At 44.1% G+C, this 22,097-nt stretch overlaps 1 protein-coding gene across 1 annotated transcript; it reads left to right on the forward strand.

Annotated features, from left to right (window-relative positions):
• The first annotated feature begins 282 nt into the window (after positions 1–282).
• On the forward strand, positions 283–21,550 carry MCM10 (minichromosome maintenance 10 replication initiation factor). Its single transcript, XM_034763027.1, has 15 exons — positions 283–326; positions 428–593; positions 2,049–2,216; positions 3,233–3,349; positions 5,460–5,659; positions 6,751–6,851; positions 7,906–8,016; positions 8,103–8,220; positions 8,687–8,906; positions 9,727–9,868; positions 12,190–12,308; positions 16,124–16,237; positions 17,133–17,278; positions 17,745–17,787; positions 19,603–21,550. Exons 1-15 carry the CDS (start codon positions 283–285, stop codon positions 19,684–19,686), a joined length of 1,893 nt encoding a protein of 630 aa, XP_034618918.1. The 3' UTR covers positions 19,687–21,550.
• Positions 21,551–22,097: the final 547 nt, after the last annotated feature.

Below are 22,097 nucleotides of genomic sequence, written 5' to 3' on the forward strand. Positions count from 1 at the left end.
TTTTTTTTTTTCCCCTGCTGCTGATAGCTCATCTCAATTGATTGGCCTCTTACAGTTGCTATGGCTACTTCCACCTTTTCATGTTCTCTGTATGTATAAATATCTCCTTGCTGTATGTTCCAGTCCATGCATCCGATGAAGTGGGCTGTAGCCCATGAAAGCTTATGCTCAAATACTTTTCATTAACTTCTATTAGACTGTGGAGTGATCTACCAGGGGGGATGCTGGGTTCTTTAAGAACAGAGCACTACATACTATACTCCCAAGAACAGTCTTGCAATGATGGTGGTTGGGGATGGGCTAGACGGTCTGATAGGTCTCTTGCTGTAATTTCATGAATATAAAAGCTATTGTACATGGTTTTTAGTCATCTCCCTGTATTGGTGCTAATGTTAGTGGTCTCTATATGCTCTATTTCTTAATGTAGAAAACCCCGTGTGTCATCAGTGGAAATAGACAGGAAAATGGCTGGACGGAAGCTGATCAGACTGTCTCAACTGCAAGGCAAACTGGCTGGGGGGAATCTGGAGGAAACAGACTGGGTAACATTTGGAGTCATAATAAAGAAAATCACCCCTCAGAGCTCAAATAACGTAAGCAGTTTTGTTCTATTCTCAATTAAATGAGGGTATTTTCACTGACAGGTTAATTAGATTTTGCACATTTTGTCAGCCAACTCCACATTCTTGTTTTAATTAAAACAAGCTACTATATTAAATTTGAATATTCTAGGTAGTCTAGGTTAATTCAATGCTGCTAGTGTCAGCTCTCATATGAGAACCTGGATGTATGGCATAAAATTATCACCTACAGAATGCTGTATAAATCTGCTCATTCTGTTGTGGTAGATGCATTCTGTAGGATTATTTCATCTTTATTATGACTTATATTGTTATGAATTGCTAAATTCACTAGCTTTGGCCCCCCAGAAGAGCAGCTACCTCTATGAAAGCAGAAGTCACAATATTAAATAGCACCAAAAAAATAAAACAACCAAACTTCATTTTCATTCTTTATCCTCCAAATTCCAATCACTTGGTCCTGCAATCCCAAAAGGTGAGTTGATGTCCTAGCTCATGAAATCACGAGATAGAAAAGATCTGTTAGGTCACTTAGTTGTTTCCCCTTCCAATGAAGGATAGTTGGCTATTGTTAGGCTTGGCAGAATTCAGTTTTTATTATTTATAATTTTGACAGATATCAGTGTTTTTAAGCATTTTTTTTCTATTTTTATCCATTTAAATTTTCACAGTTGTGGGAAATTATGGAGGGGACAAGCAATAACTATTTAATGACAGTAGATGTTGAGATTCAAAAAGTTAAATGGTTATAACTGTTAAAAAAACGAATTGTCAACATCCCATGTCAAAATATACAAAGTACTTAGCCATAAATCAAACTCTAATAAGTTTTCAAAGAAAATTTTTATTTCTTTTTGTATTTGTAAATTTTGGTTATTATCATTGGAAATATTTTCTGTTGGTTTGCCTGTAAGGTGAAATAGATGTTTGTTGACATTTACCAATTAAAATTCAATCCTTCCAAGCCTACCTATTTTACATTTACTAGGGCTTTGTTCATTCTTGTTCTAAAAGTGCCAAGTCATGGGGCTTCTACCAGTTCTCTTGTGATCATTCTACAGGCTAATATTTTGTCCAGCAGAAGTTTAATGGTTAGACACAGAGCTGAACACAAGGTCTGTGTTCTAGATCCAACTAGGTGGTCTTAGGCAAAACTGCCTCAATTTCATCATCCGTAAAATGGGGTTAACACGTTGTGTACAGGGTTATTATGGATTAATGAGAGTGTGTGCGAAGTGCTGTATGGCTATTAAGTATTGGTAACAGGAGCAAGAACAGCGGTCACAATTACATGTCTTACAATTACCTTTATAAGTAAATAATGTTGCCACAGTGTTCCCTGGCCTATGCCAAGTATAGAGAACAAAGGCAAAATTGTAACAAGTTTCGTGCAGATGGCTGTAAGCCTGGGCAATATCAGTGGTTTTCTTATTAAGATCTTAAAGGGAAAACCAATGTCTGTTCCAGGGCAAAACTTTCAGTATCTGGCGGCTGAACGACCTGCGTGATCTGAACAGCTGTGTCTCGTTGTTTTTGTTTGGTGATGTCCACAAAGAACACTGGAAGACAGACCAAGGCATGGTCATCGGGCTGCTCAATGCTAATCCCATGAAATCTAAAGAAGGCTCGGATGAGGTAACAGTGGGTTTTTTTTTCCTCTTGAACTCATAATTTTATTTGGGCTGTTGCTGGGAAATGTTTCAAAACACTTTGCCCAACTGATGATGGAATTCACAGTGCCCTCAGAAGGAAAAGTTCTTGGAAATTCATATCCCACCCTGCAATGCATTCTATAAAATACCTCCAGCCTTACCACAGCTCCTTGTCTTGTTTCCCTGGAACCCTGAGCATATAAAGCTGGAATTTCCTTTTCCTCACTTGACAATAAATAGATTATCTGTCGAGAGGGTGTCTCGTTTTTCCCCTTTCTTTCCTTTCCTTTTTCCCAATCTGAGCAGAAGGCTAGGAGTTTTTACCTCCCTTTTCCATTAGGGCCATTGTTTTTCAGTAATTCTCCCTGTACATGATTTATGGGCTTATAGTGGTATTTGACCTCTTGTCACGATGACTGCCAATCAGCTTCTGAGGAAGGCCAACACCCCTTCTGGTACAGGCGCACAGTGGGTTAGCCTGAACCCTCAGTGTACAGTGGGTTAGCCTGGTATAAATCTTTCAATTAAAGTGAACTGTAAAAGGTGCTAACTTCCAGTACTGACATCTGAAGCCCTCTGTCTATCCACAGAATGCATACAGCATGGTCTGTAACAATGCCGCCTAGTCATACCAATATAGCTAAGCTCTGTTCCAAGGGTGACCATGTTCAGGGCTGAGCAGGTATTTGGTCTCCATGCCTGTTCAGTCTTTGGCTTCTCTGTGGAGACTGCCAGCAGCCGGGCCACTTGATGGTGGCTTTAGTCGTGCAAACACACGTTCTCTAGAAATTAGGACTGAGACCATCTACTGGCTCATAATCCATCAATTTGCTGTCCTGTGGTAAATTACATGTGGTCACTACCAACCTAGACAGGAGCTGAACCAATGACCTGGAGATCAAAGGCTCTGTTTCATTGCCATCCTTTGACCCATCGAGCCCCTCTCCAGAAGTCTGTTTATTGAGCCTTGGGTTTACTCTTTGTGCTGTTTCTTTTTAGATGTGTTTGTCTGTTGATCACCCCCAGAAGATCTTACTTTTGGGTGAAGCTCTGGACCTGGGAACCTGCAAAGCTAGGAAGAAGAGTGGGGACCCATGTACACAGATTGTTAACCTGGTATGTATCCATTAGTCTCTAGGCTGTCATTGAGCTGTTATTGTGGTGGGTCACTAATGAAGGAAAATCTGGCTGGTGCCTTTGAGCCAGTGCTCTGATTCTGTGCATTATTATTGGATCGTAATTTATAACTTTTGTGTCAATGGGCCTGCAGGTGGCTTGCCTCAGTTTCCCCATCTTTCAGGGCTCTCTCAATCAAATTGCTAAAACTCTTCTCAAGTCCAGAAACGCACCTCCCTCGGGCAAGATTTATTAACAGAATATTCAAAATAAAATTTCTCAAATCCCCATCAAATCTTGACTCCTCATCTTCCTGCTTGGGGTCTCCCAGGCCTTCTCCGCCTCTAGCCTTTTCCCTGAAAACTCAGGGTTCCCTGCTGGAGTCTACTTACTCCCTGCAGCCATTCCCTGCTGTCTCAGGCCTCTGCTGAAGTATCTTATGCCCAAAGACTCTGCAAGCTCTCTCTCCGTGAGCATCCCCCCTTCTCAGCAGCTTCCTGCTTCTCTTTATAGGTGAATCATAGAATGGTAGGACGAGAAGGTTGCTCAAGAGGTCATCTAGTCCAGTCCCCTGTGCTCATGGCAGAACTAAGTATTATCTAGACCATCCCTGACAGGTGTTTGTCTCACCTGCTCTTAACCCAGCTGGTTCTACTAACTAAACCCCACACCTCATCTTAGGTGTGGCAGTCAGGGCTAATGATATGAGACTGGCCGGCTCCAGGCCTTTAGGGGCAGGCCACCCCATTAAAAGTGGTAAGGTCAAGAAGGAGGAAATGAAATCTTAATCTAATCTAAATAGCCTTTGGCCATCATATGCTATGTTAAGATGTGAGCTTTGACATCTCTGCGAGGGACCTTATGAGAGCACATCCCCTCTGATAATCTTTGGGTTCAGTTCTACCCAGATATATACACAAGCAAATGCATCTTGAAAACTGTTCCCATGTGACTAAGACTCAGTACATGCTCACAGCTCTGATGTCAAGACCACGTATCAAGAGTATAGTGTTGTGAAGAAGGGGGGTGTGTGGGTGTAGGGAATATTTTAGTTTCCACTGGCGTCTGAGTTGGTGATAGTTCATCCAGGCTGAGAGATCAGACAGATGTGGGGATGATAAGAGAGAGGAATCGTCCCAATAAGAGCAGAGCCAAGTACCCACAGGTAAGTGCAGAAGGAAAAGAGTACAGATTCAGTACAGAACCTTGAAGGATACCAGCAGAGTGGAGGAGGATTGGAAGTGGGGTAGAAGCATTTGGAGATGGTGGAGGACAGCAATTGTATAAGACGTTTGCAACAACATTGGAACGTGCTTACACATCAGCACATGGAGACATGGGTGTGCAGTATCCTAAACCGCAACTGCATCAATAAACATCTAGTGCCAGCAATAATGAGCCAAGGGGAGGACATTTCCTGGCAGCTAAATTGGCTGGAGGAGGTGACTGGCTGTTGGCTAACAGGCACAATGTGCCTGATCTGGAGGTTCTTGCTACTAGAAACCCTGTACATAGAACCATATAGAGAATGACGTTATTTTGGTTTTGATGGAAAGTTAATGAACACCATGGGTGGAGGGTGCTGTTCACAGTATTGATCCCTCCCTACAGACAGACTATGACAGTCACTGATTTTAATCTATGTTCTCTCCTGGATTTATATTGAAACATGTCTGTAAACTTTTTTAAATGGCTGTAGGAAACATCTCATTTTTAGTGTTGCTTTTCTTCCATGTTTGTGCTTGTAAAGAAGCTATGTAACTTTGAAGGTCATGAACCATGGCCACATATATACTGATGACCCAGGTGTCTGTGAGGTCAAACCTTGGACCTTCAGACTTTGAGAATGAGCTATTCTAACAGGGAATATGTAAGACATTAGTGTGTGGGATCTTGTCTACCTCTAGTGACTGGTCCCTGCACTATAACAGCCGTCAACCCACAGTGGTAGAGGCCTGTGTGTCACATTCAGTACTTGCTGGTGACTCATGATGTCTGTACAAGCACAGCTTAGTTACAAAAAGATATTGTTGTTTTTCTCAGGGGAAATGTTATCTATCAATCTCCAGTTAGTCTTCAATAACAGAGCTGCCTTATTTCTTTCCTTCAGAATGACTGTGAATATTGCCAGTACCACGTACAATCCCAGTACAAGAGGCTCAGCTCAAAGCGGGCAGATTTACAGTCTAGCTTCTCCAGTGGTCGTGCTCCAAAAAGGATAGCTCGCAAAAATCCCAGCTTGAAGGAGAGGCTCTGTCAGGATGGGTTTTACTATGGAGGTGTTTCTTCGGCAGCCTATGCAGCCTCAGTGTAAGAGAAACTGCTTAATTTCCTTGCAGCCCTTGTCTCTTTGACAGAATTCCCTTCCTAACTAGGTATAAGTGTGTCCTGAAGTTATCTTTAAAGAGACCAGCATTCCTTTGGGTTAACTAAATTAACCAAACAGGAATCAGACTGCTCTGAGTCACATCATATTTGGCAGGGAGCCTGCCTGGCCACCCCAGGTAAGCAGAGTCAGTGCTTGGATGGAAAACATCTTCCTATCTTTGAGGTGGTGTTGGTGAGTCGGTATGTGATGTTCTTACCTCAGAATCCTTACCACAACAATACCGCACTGTGAGGCTGGGGTGCTGTGCTGCTCTCTTTCAAAGAAGGGGTAAAACTTAAGTCCTGAGCACTTAGGGTCATTAAAGATCCCCTGGACATTTTTAACCACTGTGTCCTGGCTAAATGTTATCTTGGGTAATTACAGTCTGATATATATCCCTGTATCTTGTGGGTTTTTTTTTTTTTTTTTTTTTTTTTTTTTTTGGGACTTCCTAACCTTAATGATATGATGTTGCTGTGTGTTATTAAATAGTTACTGTCTCGCACCTGGGAGTGGTGGACAAAGTGAACTATATGTATCTGGTTGCTACTTCACATGGGTTCTGAGACTTAATTGGACCCTTTCCAAATCCCAGTGAAGTCAGCAGTGGAAAGACTCCCATTGACTTGAGAGGAAGCTGTATCATGCCCAATACTTGCAAATCATGTTTAGGATTCTCCTAACAATGCTACCTGATTACCTCATTAAATGACGTGTGGCTGTATGTAGCAATCTCTCCTGTCTTTTTCTGGAGCTAATATAAGCCAGGTTTCATCAAAGTCTCTGTGTCTCTGGAATACTCAGAAGTGTATATCTAAATCTAGGCAGAAATGGGAAACCCAAGTCTTTGAGATACAAAAGATTACAGCACAATGTCCCTACTTGTGAGGGAAGCACCTGCTCAGAGTGAATGATGGGTAATTGGAGCATTTGGGGAGTTGCTGAGCTGATACTCAAACTCCAGTATTGCTCCTCACCCTTTACTTCACGTCTTGGAGCAGCACTCACTTTTTGTGGGGTTTTGTCTCTGTAGTGCAGCAGCTGCAGCCCCTAAGAAGAAGATACAAACCACTCTCACGAATCTGGTCGTAAAAGGAGCCGATGCAATTGTACAGGAAACTAGAGAGAAAATAGGTAACTTTCTTTTTTCCCATCACATGCTTGCCGCCTGCTGTGTGACATGTCTGTGGAGCCCATGATGTGTGAGCTAGTTTAGAGCCTCTGGGAAATTCTGTAGTTACAAAGATGCCCGGTCTGAATTCACTTCCCCAAATGATAGAAACTTCTCCCCCTGGTATCACAGCTGCAGGGAAAAAGGTGCCCAGAGATTGTCCAGTTCTCTTCAAAGTTTGTTTTGCACCTCCCTTTTTATTATACAACCTCCTGCATGCACATAACTCTGGGATAGAAAATTACTGGCCAAAGTCTGGAACTTGAACCATCGAGTCCTTGGCCAGCATGAAAAAGTTACTGCTAGACTGTGGTAGTTCTAAGATCTCCAGTTGTGAATCACTGGCCTGAAAACAAATGATTTAAACCATTGGAAATAGGGTATTCATGATTTCTGGGGACATTGAGTATGCCCCGAAGAGAGGCATTCTGGGGCGGTCCCAGCACAGTCCTGGGAGGTGGGGACCTCGGAGTTCTAATCCTGGCTCTGACACACTTCTTCCATGACATTGAGCAAGTCACTTAACCTCTCTGCCTCCGTTTCCCTTTCTGTAAATAGGATTGCCCTTGTTGGGGAGAGAGGAATGCTGGTCTAGTGATTAGGACACTAGTGTGGGACTTGGGAGATTTGGTTCAATTGCCTGCTCCGGTTGGTGTCTTTCTGTGTGATGCTGGACAAGTCACTTAGTATCCCTCTGCTTCAATTCCCCCTTTGTAAAACCGGGATAATAGCACGTCCCTACCTCCCAGGGGCATTGTGAGGATAAATACATTAAAGATAGTGAAGTGCTCAGATACTAGAGTAATGGGCCCATCTAAGTACCAAAAATAAACAGGTGGGATTTTGGGAAGCTAGTTTGTGACCTCTGTTAAGATGAGAGTAATATGTGAGTACTGAATATTATGTTTCATAGCAATTCTCTTGTTAGAAATGTCTGATGCATCAAATGTGAGTGCTGAAGCCAGACCTTTCCCTTCCTGGTTCTGAGTCTGTTGGGTTTTTTGTGCGCTGCTCCAGGTATGGCGAAGAGACCCATGCCGTGTACTGATGAGTTCAAAGAATTGTTGGCAATGCCAACCTTTGGAGCACGAAACCTCTGCAAACACTTGGCCAAAGCAGATGTAGCAGGTATGTCCAGGTACTCCCGTAACACTCCCCTTTGCAGAGCCGTGGCTCATTCCTTGCAAGTCTCAGTGTCTGTATATTTATTTCAGATGTTCGAGGGAAGCAAGGATCTGCTTTCCAATCTATCTCCGCTTCGGCACTGATCAAACAACAGAAGCAGCAAATGCTGGAGGCCAGAAAAAAGCGATCAGAAGATATACAGAGGCGGTAAAACTCTCTCCAGCATCTGCTGATGTTTTACAGGCAGACTGTCCTGTAGGGTGGGAGGGTTTAAAGTTTTATAAAACCTAATTTAACTAGGAATATCATGAGGCTTATTTCAATGAACAGCCAAACACCCCAGCATTGTGCCTGAGAACCAGAAAGGATAAAGCAGGGAGAGTGTTAGAGCAGGAGGCTGGGAACTATGATTCCTGGGATCTGCCTACTCTGTGACGGACTTACCTACCTCACAGGGTTGCGCTGAGCCTTAACGTTTGCAAAGTGGTTTGAGCTCTGATGAAAAGGAAACTGACCGGCCTAATTGCGCTATGCAACTGTAGCAATACAGGCAAGGCCTCTTTCATTGAACAATGGCTTACAACATGTCTTCTAAAGTCAATTGTACTATTTCGCGCTCTTTTGATTTGCCAGGTAACCTATGACTATACTTCAGTGTTTTTTCCTTTTTTAGGTTTCTTCAGACTACAACAAAAACCAATAGCCCAGCTTTACCATCCTCCTCAGGGCTCCGCTCTCCAACCCCAGGGGCTGAATTTCCCAAAGCTGCAAAAATGTCAACCCCTCAAGCACCCAAGCTGGGGATAGGCTTCACTGAGGGCGATGACGTCCTCTTCTTTGATGATTCTCCACCTCCAGTACCAAAATTGAATGGTTTAGCAGAAGCTAAAAAGGTAACAATCCCTTTGATTGGTTGGACTTTGAGCTCCTGACATGGGTCATGTTGCAACATGCAGCCTTGACTTCCGAGATCAACCTGTTAAGCTCTGTTGTGCCCCACTGTAAGCTTCTAATTCCTATTAGCTGTTATTGTCCAAGACACATGCTACTAGTATGTCTTTTTGTAAATATTCAAAGTGATAGGATATCTGCTAAAGAAAATCTCTATTAGCCAGGACGGGTAAGGAATGGTGTCCCTAGCCTGTGTTTGTCAGAGGATGGAGATGGATGGCAGGAAAGAGATCACTTGATCATTACCTGTTAGGTTCACTCCCTCTGGGGCACCTGGCATTGGCCACTGTTGGTAGACAGGATACTGGGCTGGATGGACCTTTGGTCTGACCCAGTACGGCTGTTCTTATGTTCTTATCTGCAAGTGTCTTTTAGCGCCCAGTTATTAGAGTGATTTATACAGAAATCTCCAATGATGTTTCCTTGCTGCTTTGAAAATGCAATTTTCTTTTTTCTAGCTCCTCTCTATCTTGTGCGGTATCTTGGTCTGGATCTCAGACATGTAACTCCGTAACACGCCAATGAGAATTATCAGCCTCATTTTACAGATTGGGAAACTGAGTCAGAGGTTGGGAGATTTGGCAAAGGCTCCACTACTAGGAAATGGCAGAGTTGGGATTAGAATTTGGTTGGGATGCCCATGCTCAGTCTAGAACACCTTATTGCCTCTTCCAGTTGACATTTTCCCAGCTGCCTTGGAATTAGGAATGTGTGACCTTGGATACGTGTGTTCAACGTTAACATTTAGTTCCCATTTTCTAGTTGGCTGCTATAAACAAACTGCGAGCAAAAGGCCAAATCCTCAATAAAACCAACCCAAACAGTGTTAAACGGAAACGACCTGATCTTGCCGATGTTCTGGAGATCACGGAGAGAGTTGAGAAAAACATCCCCTCATCACAAGGTATGAAAGCACAGAACTGACTTTAAAAAGTGAGTGCGTTGTACACACTACCCTCCAAGTATCACCAGGTGCCTTATGACTAATTATGTTAAGCTCAGCAGCTGCTGATGAATTACTTTTGTAACTAAAATCATACACTGGGTCAAAGAGATTTGGAACTAAAATAGGTTTTAAACCTGATTTTTAAAAGGCCTAATTCCATGATGGGTATCCTGCTGCTATGGAGACAGACCCTGAAAGCTCTAGGCTTCAATAGCTCCAGCCTCGTATATTCATCGTCTATGGCTCCCATCACCATAGTACCTTAGCACCTCCCAAACATTCATGAATTTATCCTCCCAGCACCCTCCCGAGGGAGGGAAGTCTGACTCAGTTTCACAGATAGGGAACTGATACTAAAGGATTTGCCCAATATCATGCAATCTAAATAATAATAAAGCAGCAAATAACTGGGCTTCTGTATAAAAGCAGTGCTCTTTTCTTCTGAGTTCGGTTTGCTCATTTTGCATTATGTGGAACAGTAGCTCAGCGATTTCCCTTTGTATCTAATAGTGGAAATTCCGCTCGGAGTGGACTATTAAAATAGATATCAATATTACCTTTCCAATTGTCCTGTTGCATTATAAAATGTATCTGAAATGGTATTGGATCACTACCTTTAAATCTAACAGAATGCTGAGTATTTAATCTGTCAGAGATTGTGCCCAGAATTTTTAAAAAAATTAAAAATAGGATGAGTGTTGTTGGATTTTCTGCTGTTGGAAGGAATAGAAACACAAAATTTGTAATTCTGGTTTTAAATCTTTAACCTAGTCATGATCTCTAGTTGTGATTTTTTTTTTTAAATGTGTATTAAGTTACTAAGTGCTCCTGGATCATATATGATACAAGAGCTTAGAGCACTGTAGAAACATCAACATATTTATTCATGAATATATCAAGTATGTTGCAGTCGTTGGCTGGAAGATGTTCTAGCAGAGCAAAGCATTGTATAATGCCTCACAGTCGTCCTGTGAGATAAATATTCTCCCTGTTTCCCTGAAGTGCACACTGCTCCATTTGTCACAATGGAGTCTTAACTCTGAAATCAAGAGATGACAATTTAGGCTGGGAATTCTAATTGTGCCCAATTGACATAGGAGCAGGAGTCCCACGGACTCTGAGAGGCTTCTTTTCCTAAATCTCCTAATCCCATCCTAAAATGTCATCCTTAGTTTTCAGAGTTAACAATCCATCATGATGAATGGGGTATGCACAAGTCTCTTTGAAAGGCAAAGGGAATTGTGCTCCTAAGTCAGTTAGGCATGATTGAAAATCTCACTTGTAAATGTCACTATTGCTGACTACTTTGCTGTTGATCATTTTATCAGAAATATTTCCTGATGCTTTACTTATCCCACAGCACTTCCCTTGGCTTCTTCAGTATCATCTTTAGCTTGATCCCCACTCTCCCCAAACAACTTCCCAATACTACTGGCTGTTAGCAGTGCAGCATATTGCAAATGTGGGCTTATCATAAACTGACTATCCCAATAGGTAACAGGCGCTCTGCTATCCTGATTGACCTTCATAGTTAATTGGTTACAAGCCTCTTCGTTTTATTGAGGCTGTTGCAGAATTTCTAGTCTGCTGCACCAATGTTCTGCAGAATCCAGGGATAATACTGCAGAATTTAGGTCCAGCTTGGTACAGAATACACTGGGCTTTGATCCTACTTGGGCAAGGAATCCGGCTCTCTGTGAGCTGAGGGGTGAAAACATTATCTACTACCTGCTGTTCTAGGCCTGTTTTCCTCCCATTGCCTCAAGGTTTTATAGTATTTGTAATTGTACACAAATTGCATACTTGGCTAAATCTCATCAAGGAAAGCGATTTAGTGGCTACAGTGTGAGAGTGATTCCTAGCTTTTCCTTCCAGCTCTGCTCCTGACTTGCTGTGTGAATTCTGGTAAGTCACTTAACCTCTGGTTGAGTTTTCCCCTCTGTATGATGGGAATAATACCAATCTCATAAAAGTGTTGTGAAGTTTAACTGTTTGTAAAGTGCTTCGAGATCTGCAGAAGAGGAAGCTGACATTGTTATTTGCATTTTATTTTCTCTTGTCCGGATTGGAATTTGGCCTAAGATCTGTAGCTACTGCACTAATTACACATCCTATTCTCATTCACTTCTCCTTTACAAAATGTTATTTCATACAGCTTTAGACATCTCTTTGAGTTCTTGTTGTTTGTAAAGTACAAAAGGATGCTTATGTTTAGAAAGCAGAGCATGATTTTAAACTCACCCCGTGGCACGAACAGCAAACCTCTCTTGTTTCTCTAGCTGCAGATGAACTAGAACCTGCCCAAAAGAAACGTCGAGAACAGCTGGCATATCTGGAGTCTGAAGAGTTCCAGAAAATCCTGAATGCCAAGTCCAAGCACGTGGGCGTCCTTAAGGAGGTAAGTGCTTTGTACATATACTTGCAATGAGAGTTAAAGTTCAGGGTCATTACAAATAATTAGACACTCTAACGTCCAAACCTAGGTGAGGGGTACATGAGCTTTTATAAAATATACATTGAATAGAAATGTTTCCACAATTTAAAAAAATTCCAGTGAAATCCATTCGTTTGCATTTCCACATTCCCTTGTAGACACTGTAGCATTGTGTGAGTATTACTCCTGGGGGAATTCTGCGCCACTGCACAATGCAGAATGCGGCTGGGTTCTGGGGGCAAAGGGGTATGGGTGTCTGGGCTGGAGGATGTGCCCTGCGACTGGGCTCTGGGGGGTAGGGGATGAGGGTGTCTGGGAGGGTGCCCACAGCTTGGCTCTGGGGGAAAATGGAGTGCGGGTGTCTGGGTTGGGGGGGCACAGCTGAGCTCTGGGAGGAGGTGGGTGAGAGTCTCTGAGCTGGGAGGGCTGCGGCTGGGCTCTGGGGAAGGAGGGGTGCGAGTGTCTGGGCTCGGAGTGGGGGTTGCAGCTGGGTTTTGGGGGGAGGGGGGGCAAGTGTCTGGGCTCTGGGGGTCGCCCCTGGGCAGAGCCGAGGGGGGAGGGAGGGGGTACAGGTGTCTGGGCTCTGGGGACTGCCCTGTGGCTGGGCTCTGGGGGGTAGGGGATGCAGGTGTCTGAGTTGGGGGGGTACCCCGCAGCTGGACTCTGGTGGAGGCTGTGTGGGTGTCTGGTCCCTCGGCTGGGCTCTGGAGGGGAGGGGGCAGAGAAACAGGAACTAGGTTGCCATAGGAGTTTCTTTAACTCTCTACTCCTAGGGGAATGATGTTTTGTGTCTGACATAGTTGCTGACAGGTATTTTGAAATAAATTACCAAAATAATTGAAACTGGTGTGATTATATTGTGTTATTTTGACAAATAAAATATGCAGAATTTTGCAGAATTTTAAAACATTGTGTGCAGAATTTTTAATATTTTGCTGCAGAATTCCCCCAGGAGTATAATATATGAAAGCTAGGAGGTGAAACGGACTAGTCTAGCATCATTGTTCAAGCTGCATGAGATGCAAAAAGCCAGTGAAAACACAGCTATTAAATATCTAAATTATACTGTCAGGTTTAATATTAGATGGGGTGATAATACCAAGACTTTAGATTTTTAACTTGACAGTGTCCCTTTAAGACACAGTTGCAAAGGTGTGTGTAATAAGTGAGATGCTCACATTGGTTATAATTCTTAGCGTAGTTCTAGCACTTTTCATGGGAGGAGCTCAGAATGCTTTACATGGCCCTATTCTGATTTAAAATCAGTGTATTTGCACAATAGAATATTTTTAATCTTTATATTTATTTTGTAAAATTGACATCTTCTGTTCTAAAGACCAGTTTAGTCTCAGTGTGAACCTACAAGTCCTGATTTTTTTTAATTTATTGTTAAAGGCTAGTAACTGCTCTGGCACCTAATATAAGCTTTTTGAATAAGAATTCTCATTTTCCTTTATTGTCCCTGGCACAATCCTGCAAGTGTTCCTGAGACGCTGAATGTTCAGTGCCCCCATGTAGCATATACACTTAGAAACACCCTGAAATGCAGCTTTGCTTTGAGGAGTGATTAAAACCAGTGCACTATTATGCAAGACAGAGCAGTTGAGGCACCCCCTGGAGCAAACCATCGTGAATCTGCTCCAGGATGCTGGCCTAGGCGTTGTGGGACAGGTGCAATGCCCCTGTGCCCCGCAGCGCCGGCAGGGAGCGTTGTAAGTGGCCAGGGCCGGCTCCGGGGTTTTTGCTGCTCCAAGCGGCGGGGGGGAAAGCCGCGATCGGCAGCACTTCAGCAGCAGCTCCACCAAGCCACTTTTCTTCTTCGGTGGCACTTTGGCGGCAGGTCCTTCCCTCCGAGAGGGACCGAGGGACCCGCTTCCAAAGAGCCGAGTGCCGCCCCTTCCCCTTGGCCGCCCCAAGCACCTGCTTGCTGCGCTGGTGCCTGGAGCCGGCCCTATAAGTGGCGGTGTGCGTGAAGCAGAATGGCTAGTGTGACCACCGTGCAGTATTGCAGTTTGCACTGGCTCAATCCCAGCAGTGCTGGTTGCAGTTATGTGAGTCTCTGGTGTGGCAGACAAGGCTTTTGAGAGCCCAGGTGACTTCGCATAGCTCCAAATTCTGCTCTGCTACTGGTGTAAATCTGGAATATCTCCGCTGAACTTTGGGTCTACACTGCGGGTGTGTCTCCACTGCGGCTGGAACTGTAACTTCCAGCTCAGGTAGACATTCCCCCGCAAGCTTTGATCGAGTTAGCATGCTAAAAATAGCAGGGTAGCTGTGGCGGGATGGGCTTGCCACCCTGCATACAGTCCTGTCTGAGACCCTAGGTGTGTACACGAGCAGCTGGCCCATGCCATGGTGGCTGCACTGCTATGTTTATAGTGCTGACTTGATCAAAGCTAGTGCAGGAGTGTCTGCCTACGCTGGAAATTACACCTCTAGCAGCAGCGTAGATTTACCCGGAGAGGAGGATTTGACCCACTCCCTGTCTTTTTACTTCTAAACTGATCAAATTTGATCTGAAGTCAGAGCCAGAGACTTGAAACACCAAAGCCGGACTAGTTCCTGGTACGAGGGCATTTACACCTTGTCAGCCTCGGTCCCTGTTTCCCTTTACTCACTCTTCTGCAGTTAGCTGCCATCTAGCACCCTGTCTGTCCCCACCTGCCTGACATGCACTCTGTACTAACAGAACATCAGCTTGTGGCCCTCCTCCTCTTCCTCCAGTCTGGCTCGCTCCCCACCCACGCTCCATCCATGTGGCCTCCATCTCTCCCTTTCTGTAAACCATAAGGGAATTGAGGTTTCTCTGGAATCGAGTTCTCCCCCGTGCACAACTGAGAATGCCAGTTGTCAGCACCAGGAGCCTCAGTCCTGGGATAGGACCCCATTGTGCTAGATGCTGGACAAATAGAACAACAACAAGACAGTCCCTGTCCCAAAGAGTTTATAATCTAAGCAGTTGTTTTATAGCAGGCCAGCTATTGCAGATATTCATATCTATGGAGACACTTTGCTCTCCAGAAAATGGACACATGCTTATTTCATTCCACTTCTGTGTTGTAACCATGGCTGTGGGCAGAGGGGTTGCAGAGCCCAAGCCTTTGTGGGCAGTGGTACAGGCGATCCAGTAGATGGCGCTCTTTCCTCTGAGACAGTATCATAGAATCATAGAAGATTAGGGTTGGAAGAGACCTCAGGAGGTCATCTAGTCCAACCCCCTGTTCAAAACAGAACCAGCCCCAACTAAATCAAACCGGGCCTTAAAAACCTCTAAGAATGGAGATTCCACCACCTCCCTAAGTAACAGTACTGTAACAACTCCCCAGGATGGTGTGAGGGGCACAGTGTGGCTTGAGATGAGATGTGTAAACCGAAGATGCTAATCAGTAAAGATCTCACGGCACTCTTCGTAAGAGTCTGAATGCTGATTATCCCAGTTCAGGTCATCCTGCATGCCTCCCTGCACTTTACACTTCAGTACAGAAGTGAGTACTGTACCCAAGTTGTGTGTTATCTCAGATGCTGTTTAAGAGCTCTACCTGGGAGATGGCTGCATTTCAGCAGCGTGTGCATTATATACTGTACTTTTTCAAACAAGGAGCGCACACGAAATGGATTATTCGGAGCTTCTGAACATTCATCTGTCTTTCAGAGATTTCAGTCTCTCCGGGGCAGTATGTGGCCATCCTGGCCAACCCACTAGATGTGGAACTGCTTGCACTGTTTCTAGGTGTGCTGTTTGCATATCCGACGACATCGCCTCTCTTGTGCTCTGGCAGGCTGAGGCTGAGCTGCAGGAACGCTACTTTGAACCTCTGGTGAAAAAGGAACAACTGGAAGAGAAGATGAAGAACATTAAAGAAGTGAAGTGTCGGGTTGTGACGTGCAAAACGGTGAGTGACCCTGGAGCAGGAAGGGGCGTGGAGCATGCAGACTGGTTTGAACTGGATTTGAGTGAGGAGTTTAGCTGCTATCTCTGCTGAAGCCTGGATTGGTGATTAGCAAGAAAACTACTTGATCCTTATGAACGTTCTTGATTAGACCAGCTGGAGCGGTGAGTGATATTGAGGGAATTAGAGCTTTGGTGAAATAGCACAGACTTTGGTATTGCATTTGAGCTTTCCAGAAGCAAAGTGAAGTGCCCCTTTGTGTGCCAATGGTTTCCCAGTACATAAGTCACTCTGGGGAAGATCTGCTTCCCAGCAACTGATTACCAGGTTGTTTCACTTCGATCAGAGTTGATAGTCTCCCATAATTCTTGCCAGTCTGAAACTTTGTACTGGACTCTGGCGTATTCTAGGACTGGGTGAAGAATGAGCTTAGGTGCCTTGGAACATAGCAAAAGGCATCCTAACGACTAGATTCTTTAATCTGCATTTCAGTGGCTCCATTTGGAAGGCAGAGGTGATGTTTTACCATCATTTAAAATGCCATGGGGTAGGGGGAAGTTTCTTCTTGCCTGAATAGTTTGAACCGCTGACATACTTTCTCTCCTATCTGTCTATAGCTACACAGAAGGCTATCTGTACTTTGCACTTTGCAGGGAATTGGGCCAAACATGACAAAAGGTGGTAGTGAAGAAGAGAAAGGGGCAGAATGGGAAGGGTTTGGAGGCAGTGATCTTATCAAGTGGGCCATTCTCTCTGGGCATGCCAGAACGGGAGGTGGGGGGGCATCCTGCTGATCCTGAATGAACACTGTTCTCCTTGGACAGCAGAATAACACTTCTTTCACTTATAGTGTCTCTGCTTCTCTCATAGTGTTCTCTCTCTCTCTCTCTCCTTGCAGTGTAAATACACCTATTTCAAGCTCCTAGAGACGTGTGTGAAGGAGAATCATGAATACCACTGGTATGATGGTGTCAAGCGATTCTTCAAGTGTCCCTGTGGAAACAGAGCCTTATCTCTTGACAGGCTACCGAAAAAGCCCTGCAGGTAGGAAGGGCTCCCTGCAATATGTTGGCAGGTTCAGATGCACCAACCAATAATCTTAGGACACTTTATCCCAGTAACATTAGCATGTGCTAATGCCCAGAACTGTCACCCCCTGCTGATAAGCATTATGGGAGGGATTTGGGTTGGCTAGAGATCCTCTGTACAGGGCACCAAACTAACCCCAAATCTACACTACAAACTTGTATCAGTATAACTACATCGCTCAGGGATGTGAAAAGTCTACAACTCTGAGCAATGCAGTTATCCCCACCCAACCTCCCGGTGTAGACAGCACTATGTGGGCGGGACAGCTTCTCTCACCGACACAGCTACCGCCTCTCGTGGAGGTGGATTAACTATGCCGACGGGAGACTCTCCTGTCGGTGTAGTAGCGTTTTCATTAAACGGCGACAGCTGCACCGCTGTACATGAAGACAAGCCCTAACACTCCATCTTCCTCTTTCAGCGCCTGTGGCCTCTTCAAATGGGAACGCGATGGAATGCTCAAGGTAAGCCTGGGCCAAAGCTCCCTGTTGCACTGTGGGAACTGGGCTGCTTTTGTTAGTGGGTTTTCCCAAGCTTTGCTTTGGCACTAATCTGAGCTGTCTGAGAAGGGGACAGCTTCTCTAGTTAAAAAACAGCCAGGGCCCAAACCACCACACGCTATGGTAAGAGGTAAAGTCTTCCACTCCTCCTGAAGTATCGGTAGTGGAATGATGTGGAGACTGACTTGTCCATATGATGAATGGTAAAAGGCCTGTGCCATCACTGTACGCCCCCTTATGGCTGGTGATGGTGCTGCAGATGTGCCCAGCATTACTTTCTCCGATTGGTGTCAGTAAATTCACGGGCGAGGGGAAGCCAAACACTAACAAAATGGAAGGAGCATTTGTAAGAGCAGATCATACGGCCTACCTCAGGATGCTGGCTCAGAGCTCCCAAACTGCAAGTCCACAAAGCAGTCTCTGAGCTTGGTCAGGCTGGTCTCTGGGACCCTGAGAGACAGCACGACCACCCATTGCAGCCTACAATGCTTCTAGTCCTCTCGCCTCAGTTCAGCTTCCTTATCCTGTTTAAAGAGGCCAGCCCTAAGGAAAGCCCCCCTGATTACAGCCAGGCTGCTTTGGTTGTGAGCTCCTGCCTGTCCCTTAAAGGGGGTAGTACATTCCGTGTAAACATTAATGCAAATTTACGACGACTTTGTTTTTCCAAGATGTAACTTAAACCAGTGGTTTTCAACCTTTAGTTATTTGCGGACCCCTAAAACATTTTGAACGGAGGTACAGGTCCCTTTGGAAATTCAACCTGTGGTCCACAGACTCCTACCATAGAAGTCTTAGACTGAAAACCGACTGAACAGAGTTCAGTTACAACTGTTGCATGTGCTCAGCACGGCATTTGACGTGTCAGAAAGGGCACTAAACTGTGGGCTTCTATGGTAACGACAACACTTTCAGGTTTTGACCTGTAGATGGGGTATTCACGTACAGTCTTTCTGACTGATCCAAAAAATGGAATGCCTTTTCTGGGATCTGAAACTTTATTTTCGTAGTCACCTTTCATGGATCCCTTAGACATAGTCTGCGGACCCCCACGGATCCATGGACCATAGTTTGAAAACCACTGACTTAGACCAACAAAAGCCAGGGAATTCCAGGCTCAAATGGCTGTCCTGTTCTGGTCACTGACAGTTTAAAAATGATACTGTTGTAAACATAAAATATATTGCTGCCTTGCTTACAAATAATACTTTAGATTTTTAGGTACTTAATTCTTTTCTGTTTTAACATTTCATTATGCATGCTGTTTTGGAGAAATGTAAGAAGGGAACAGTTCTGATAGTGAAAACAGACTGGTCAGTTTCACTTTTGTGTTTCACAGCCAGTTTCTAGTCCATTTCATTTTCCAAATTCATTTTTTCATGAATTAACATGGTGATGTTGTTTGGATTGAAAAAGCAGGGAGAATGTTAACTAGATGGTTTCCCTTTAACTCACACAGTTTTCGCTAGGCTTTGTAGTGTGCATGTGTAAAATCGTGGTATGGGACTACCAAACCTCCACTTTTATGCCTCAGTATTGTACGTTTCTGTATTTTTTGGCATCCTTAGTTTATTCTTTGCTTTTTGTTGTGTTGGCTCCTTATTTTAACTGGCATGGTGGGAGGTTGCATTTGCAGGATTGTCTGTAGGAACTCTTGAAACATTATGATTTATGTAGCTACTTATTCAGATAATTTAGCCCTCCCATGTCTCTTTTGATGATGATACATTGCAGCTGGCTTAGCTTGGATTTAAATCTTCCTTTGTATGTTAATATTTCTAGGAGAAGAAAGGTCCGAAGATTGGTGGAGAAACGCTTTTACCAAGAGGGGAAGAGCAACCCAAATTTCTTAATAACCTTAAGTAATCCACCAGTGATCGTCACAACATACCCCTCATTTTTTGTCTCCGAATTAATCACTTGTTTATCATAAAGCAACTGAGTGCTGGGTTTTGCAACAAATAAGCAGGGCAATCGATTTCTTGGGACAAGGTCTTTCCTCCAGTATACGGATTGGAATGTCCAGCTTTGAACTTTTTAAACTGATTGAAGAAACCTCATGTGAATTTCTTGTTCATGCCCTTCATTCTTAGGAACGTGCTGTTCACAGTATTTAATTTAGGGAAGAGACATCTAGTATCATGGAATCTGAACCACGAAGTGGTTTCCTCTGGATCCTGAAGTGTGTGTAGAACATTTCATTAGAACTACCCCACCGGACTGTAAGATGTAAACAATTATGATCTTGGAGGGACCTTTGAAACAGTCTGCAAGTACTTGTAGCATGTCTGTGGTTCATATAGTGGTCCATCATGGGGAACACGTCCACCATGGTGTCTTAATTCAGCTATTCCAGTCCTAGGATGTACTACCTCACATTGTTACAGGGTGCATAAGCAGCAGCATATAGCAGGTTGAACTTATAGAGGTACATGATGTGGCATGACACTTTCCATTGTTTCCAGAAATCCACAGGGCAAATTTCAAGCTGTTTGTGTGAGTTCTTAATGTGTAAAGTTTTCAAAAGGGCCTGAGTGGCACAGGCACTTGACTTTCATCTAAGCCATTCAGGTGCTTTTGAAAGTGGCACCCCTGCCTTCCAGCTGATTGCACCACATGCATGTAGGCTGCCCGGTGTCGACTGATGACGTGTTATCTTTACAACTGCAGACCCAGAACGTGCCAATTATAAAATGGTAAAATTTAAATTCTTTTAATGAATCGGCCAATATTTTGTCAGTGGCTTTAATGAGCAGACAAAGAACAGATTATTTTAGATAGCTTTTAACCCTTTTTCTAGCATTTTAATATTCTTTTTTAATGGATACAAATAGCACAGTCTTTAGGACCCCCTAGGGCCTGACTGTGTGAATCCTTTGTGGGATATTATCTGCTTCACACTGAGCTGCGTGAGCTCCCGAATGCCAGGTCTCCTGCGGAGTTTCCCTAGAAGTACTGGCTGTGTTTGGCAAACGTTACCCTGTTTGACAATCTCCTTGGAAGCAGCCCTGGTTTGTGGCATCAGGGTCCGTCAGATTCCTAAAACCATGAATATATTTGCAGGCGTTCAGACAAACTTCCAGAGACAACGTAAGGTTTGGTTTACACTTAAAAGTTATGTCAGCGTAACTACGTTGGTCAGGGGTCCGAAAAAACCATTCCCAGACCAACAGCTGTGTTGATAAACCCCCTAGTGCTGATGCAGCTATGTTAAAGGAAGAGTGCTTCTGTCTGTGTAGCTGTTGTTGTTCGGGGAGGTGGTGTTCCTTCACCAACAGAAAATCTGTTGATGTAAAAGCTGCATCTACGCTAGGGAGCTATAGTGACATCTCTATGCCAGCATAGGCTCCGTCATGTAGACAAACCCTAATGTGTCCAGTGGACTTCTAGGTTGAAAGCGCTTATATTACCCTTTTTTTGCACAAGATACGCAGATGAGGAGTAAGTAATTTGAATTGTAAAGACTTATCTGTACACTCTGCAACCATTAGTGTCCCCAGTTGGTGCTGTTGCCTTCAGTCTTGCCCATCCTATGAGGTTCAGAATCATTGCTTTTAATCCACTGTGTGGAACAGCTGACAGGTGGGTACTGCCATTTATTGATGATTGTAAATATTTAATTGTGTCACTTCGGCGTCTCTCGGAATCTTTGTAAATACATTGCACAATAAAGAGCTCCAGGGGTTTAAATGTTACCGTTTGTATTACAATAAATGATAACTCCTGAAGAGCTTTTGTTTTTTGATCAATTCTTTTAGGCAGGTTGACAGACACAAGGAGCTAGGCTGGGGAGCCTAGCCCAGCAAGACCAGGTAAAAGGGGACACAGGCTAGCAGAAGTCTGCCTCAGTGGTGTCCCATCACACCAGGTGTCATCCCAGGGGGTCCAGCCTGTCACAAAGGTGGCTGTACTTTTATACTCTTGGGGAAACAGAATTCCTTCTCCAAACTTCTAGTGTTGCTATCACCATGGTAGGCACATACCTAGGTAGGAATGTTTTAAGATCCGCGAAATAAAATCTAGAACAGCCTCTCTCCTAGTGACTTTCTCCATCTTCTGAAATAAAAAATGGTCTCCAATACATTCCAAGAACTTGTTGGATAATCTGTGCCCTGCTGTGTTATTTTCCCAACAGATGTCTGGGTAGCTGAAGTCCCCCATCACCACCAAGTCCTGTGCTTTGAATGCTTTTGTTAGTTGTTTAAAAAAAGTCTCATCCAGCTTCTTCTTCCTGGTTAGGTGATCTGTAGTAGACCCCTACAATGACATCACTCTTG

The sequence above is a fragment of the Trachemys scripta genome, chromosome 1 (genome assembly GCF_013100865.1).
Source record: "Trachemys scripta elegans isolate TJP31775 chromosome 1, CAS_Tse_1.0, whole genome shotgun sequence".
NCBI classification, from domain to species: domain Eukaryota; kingdom Metazoa; phylum Chordata; order Testudines; family Emydidae; genus Trachemys; species Trachemys scripta.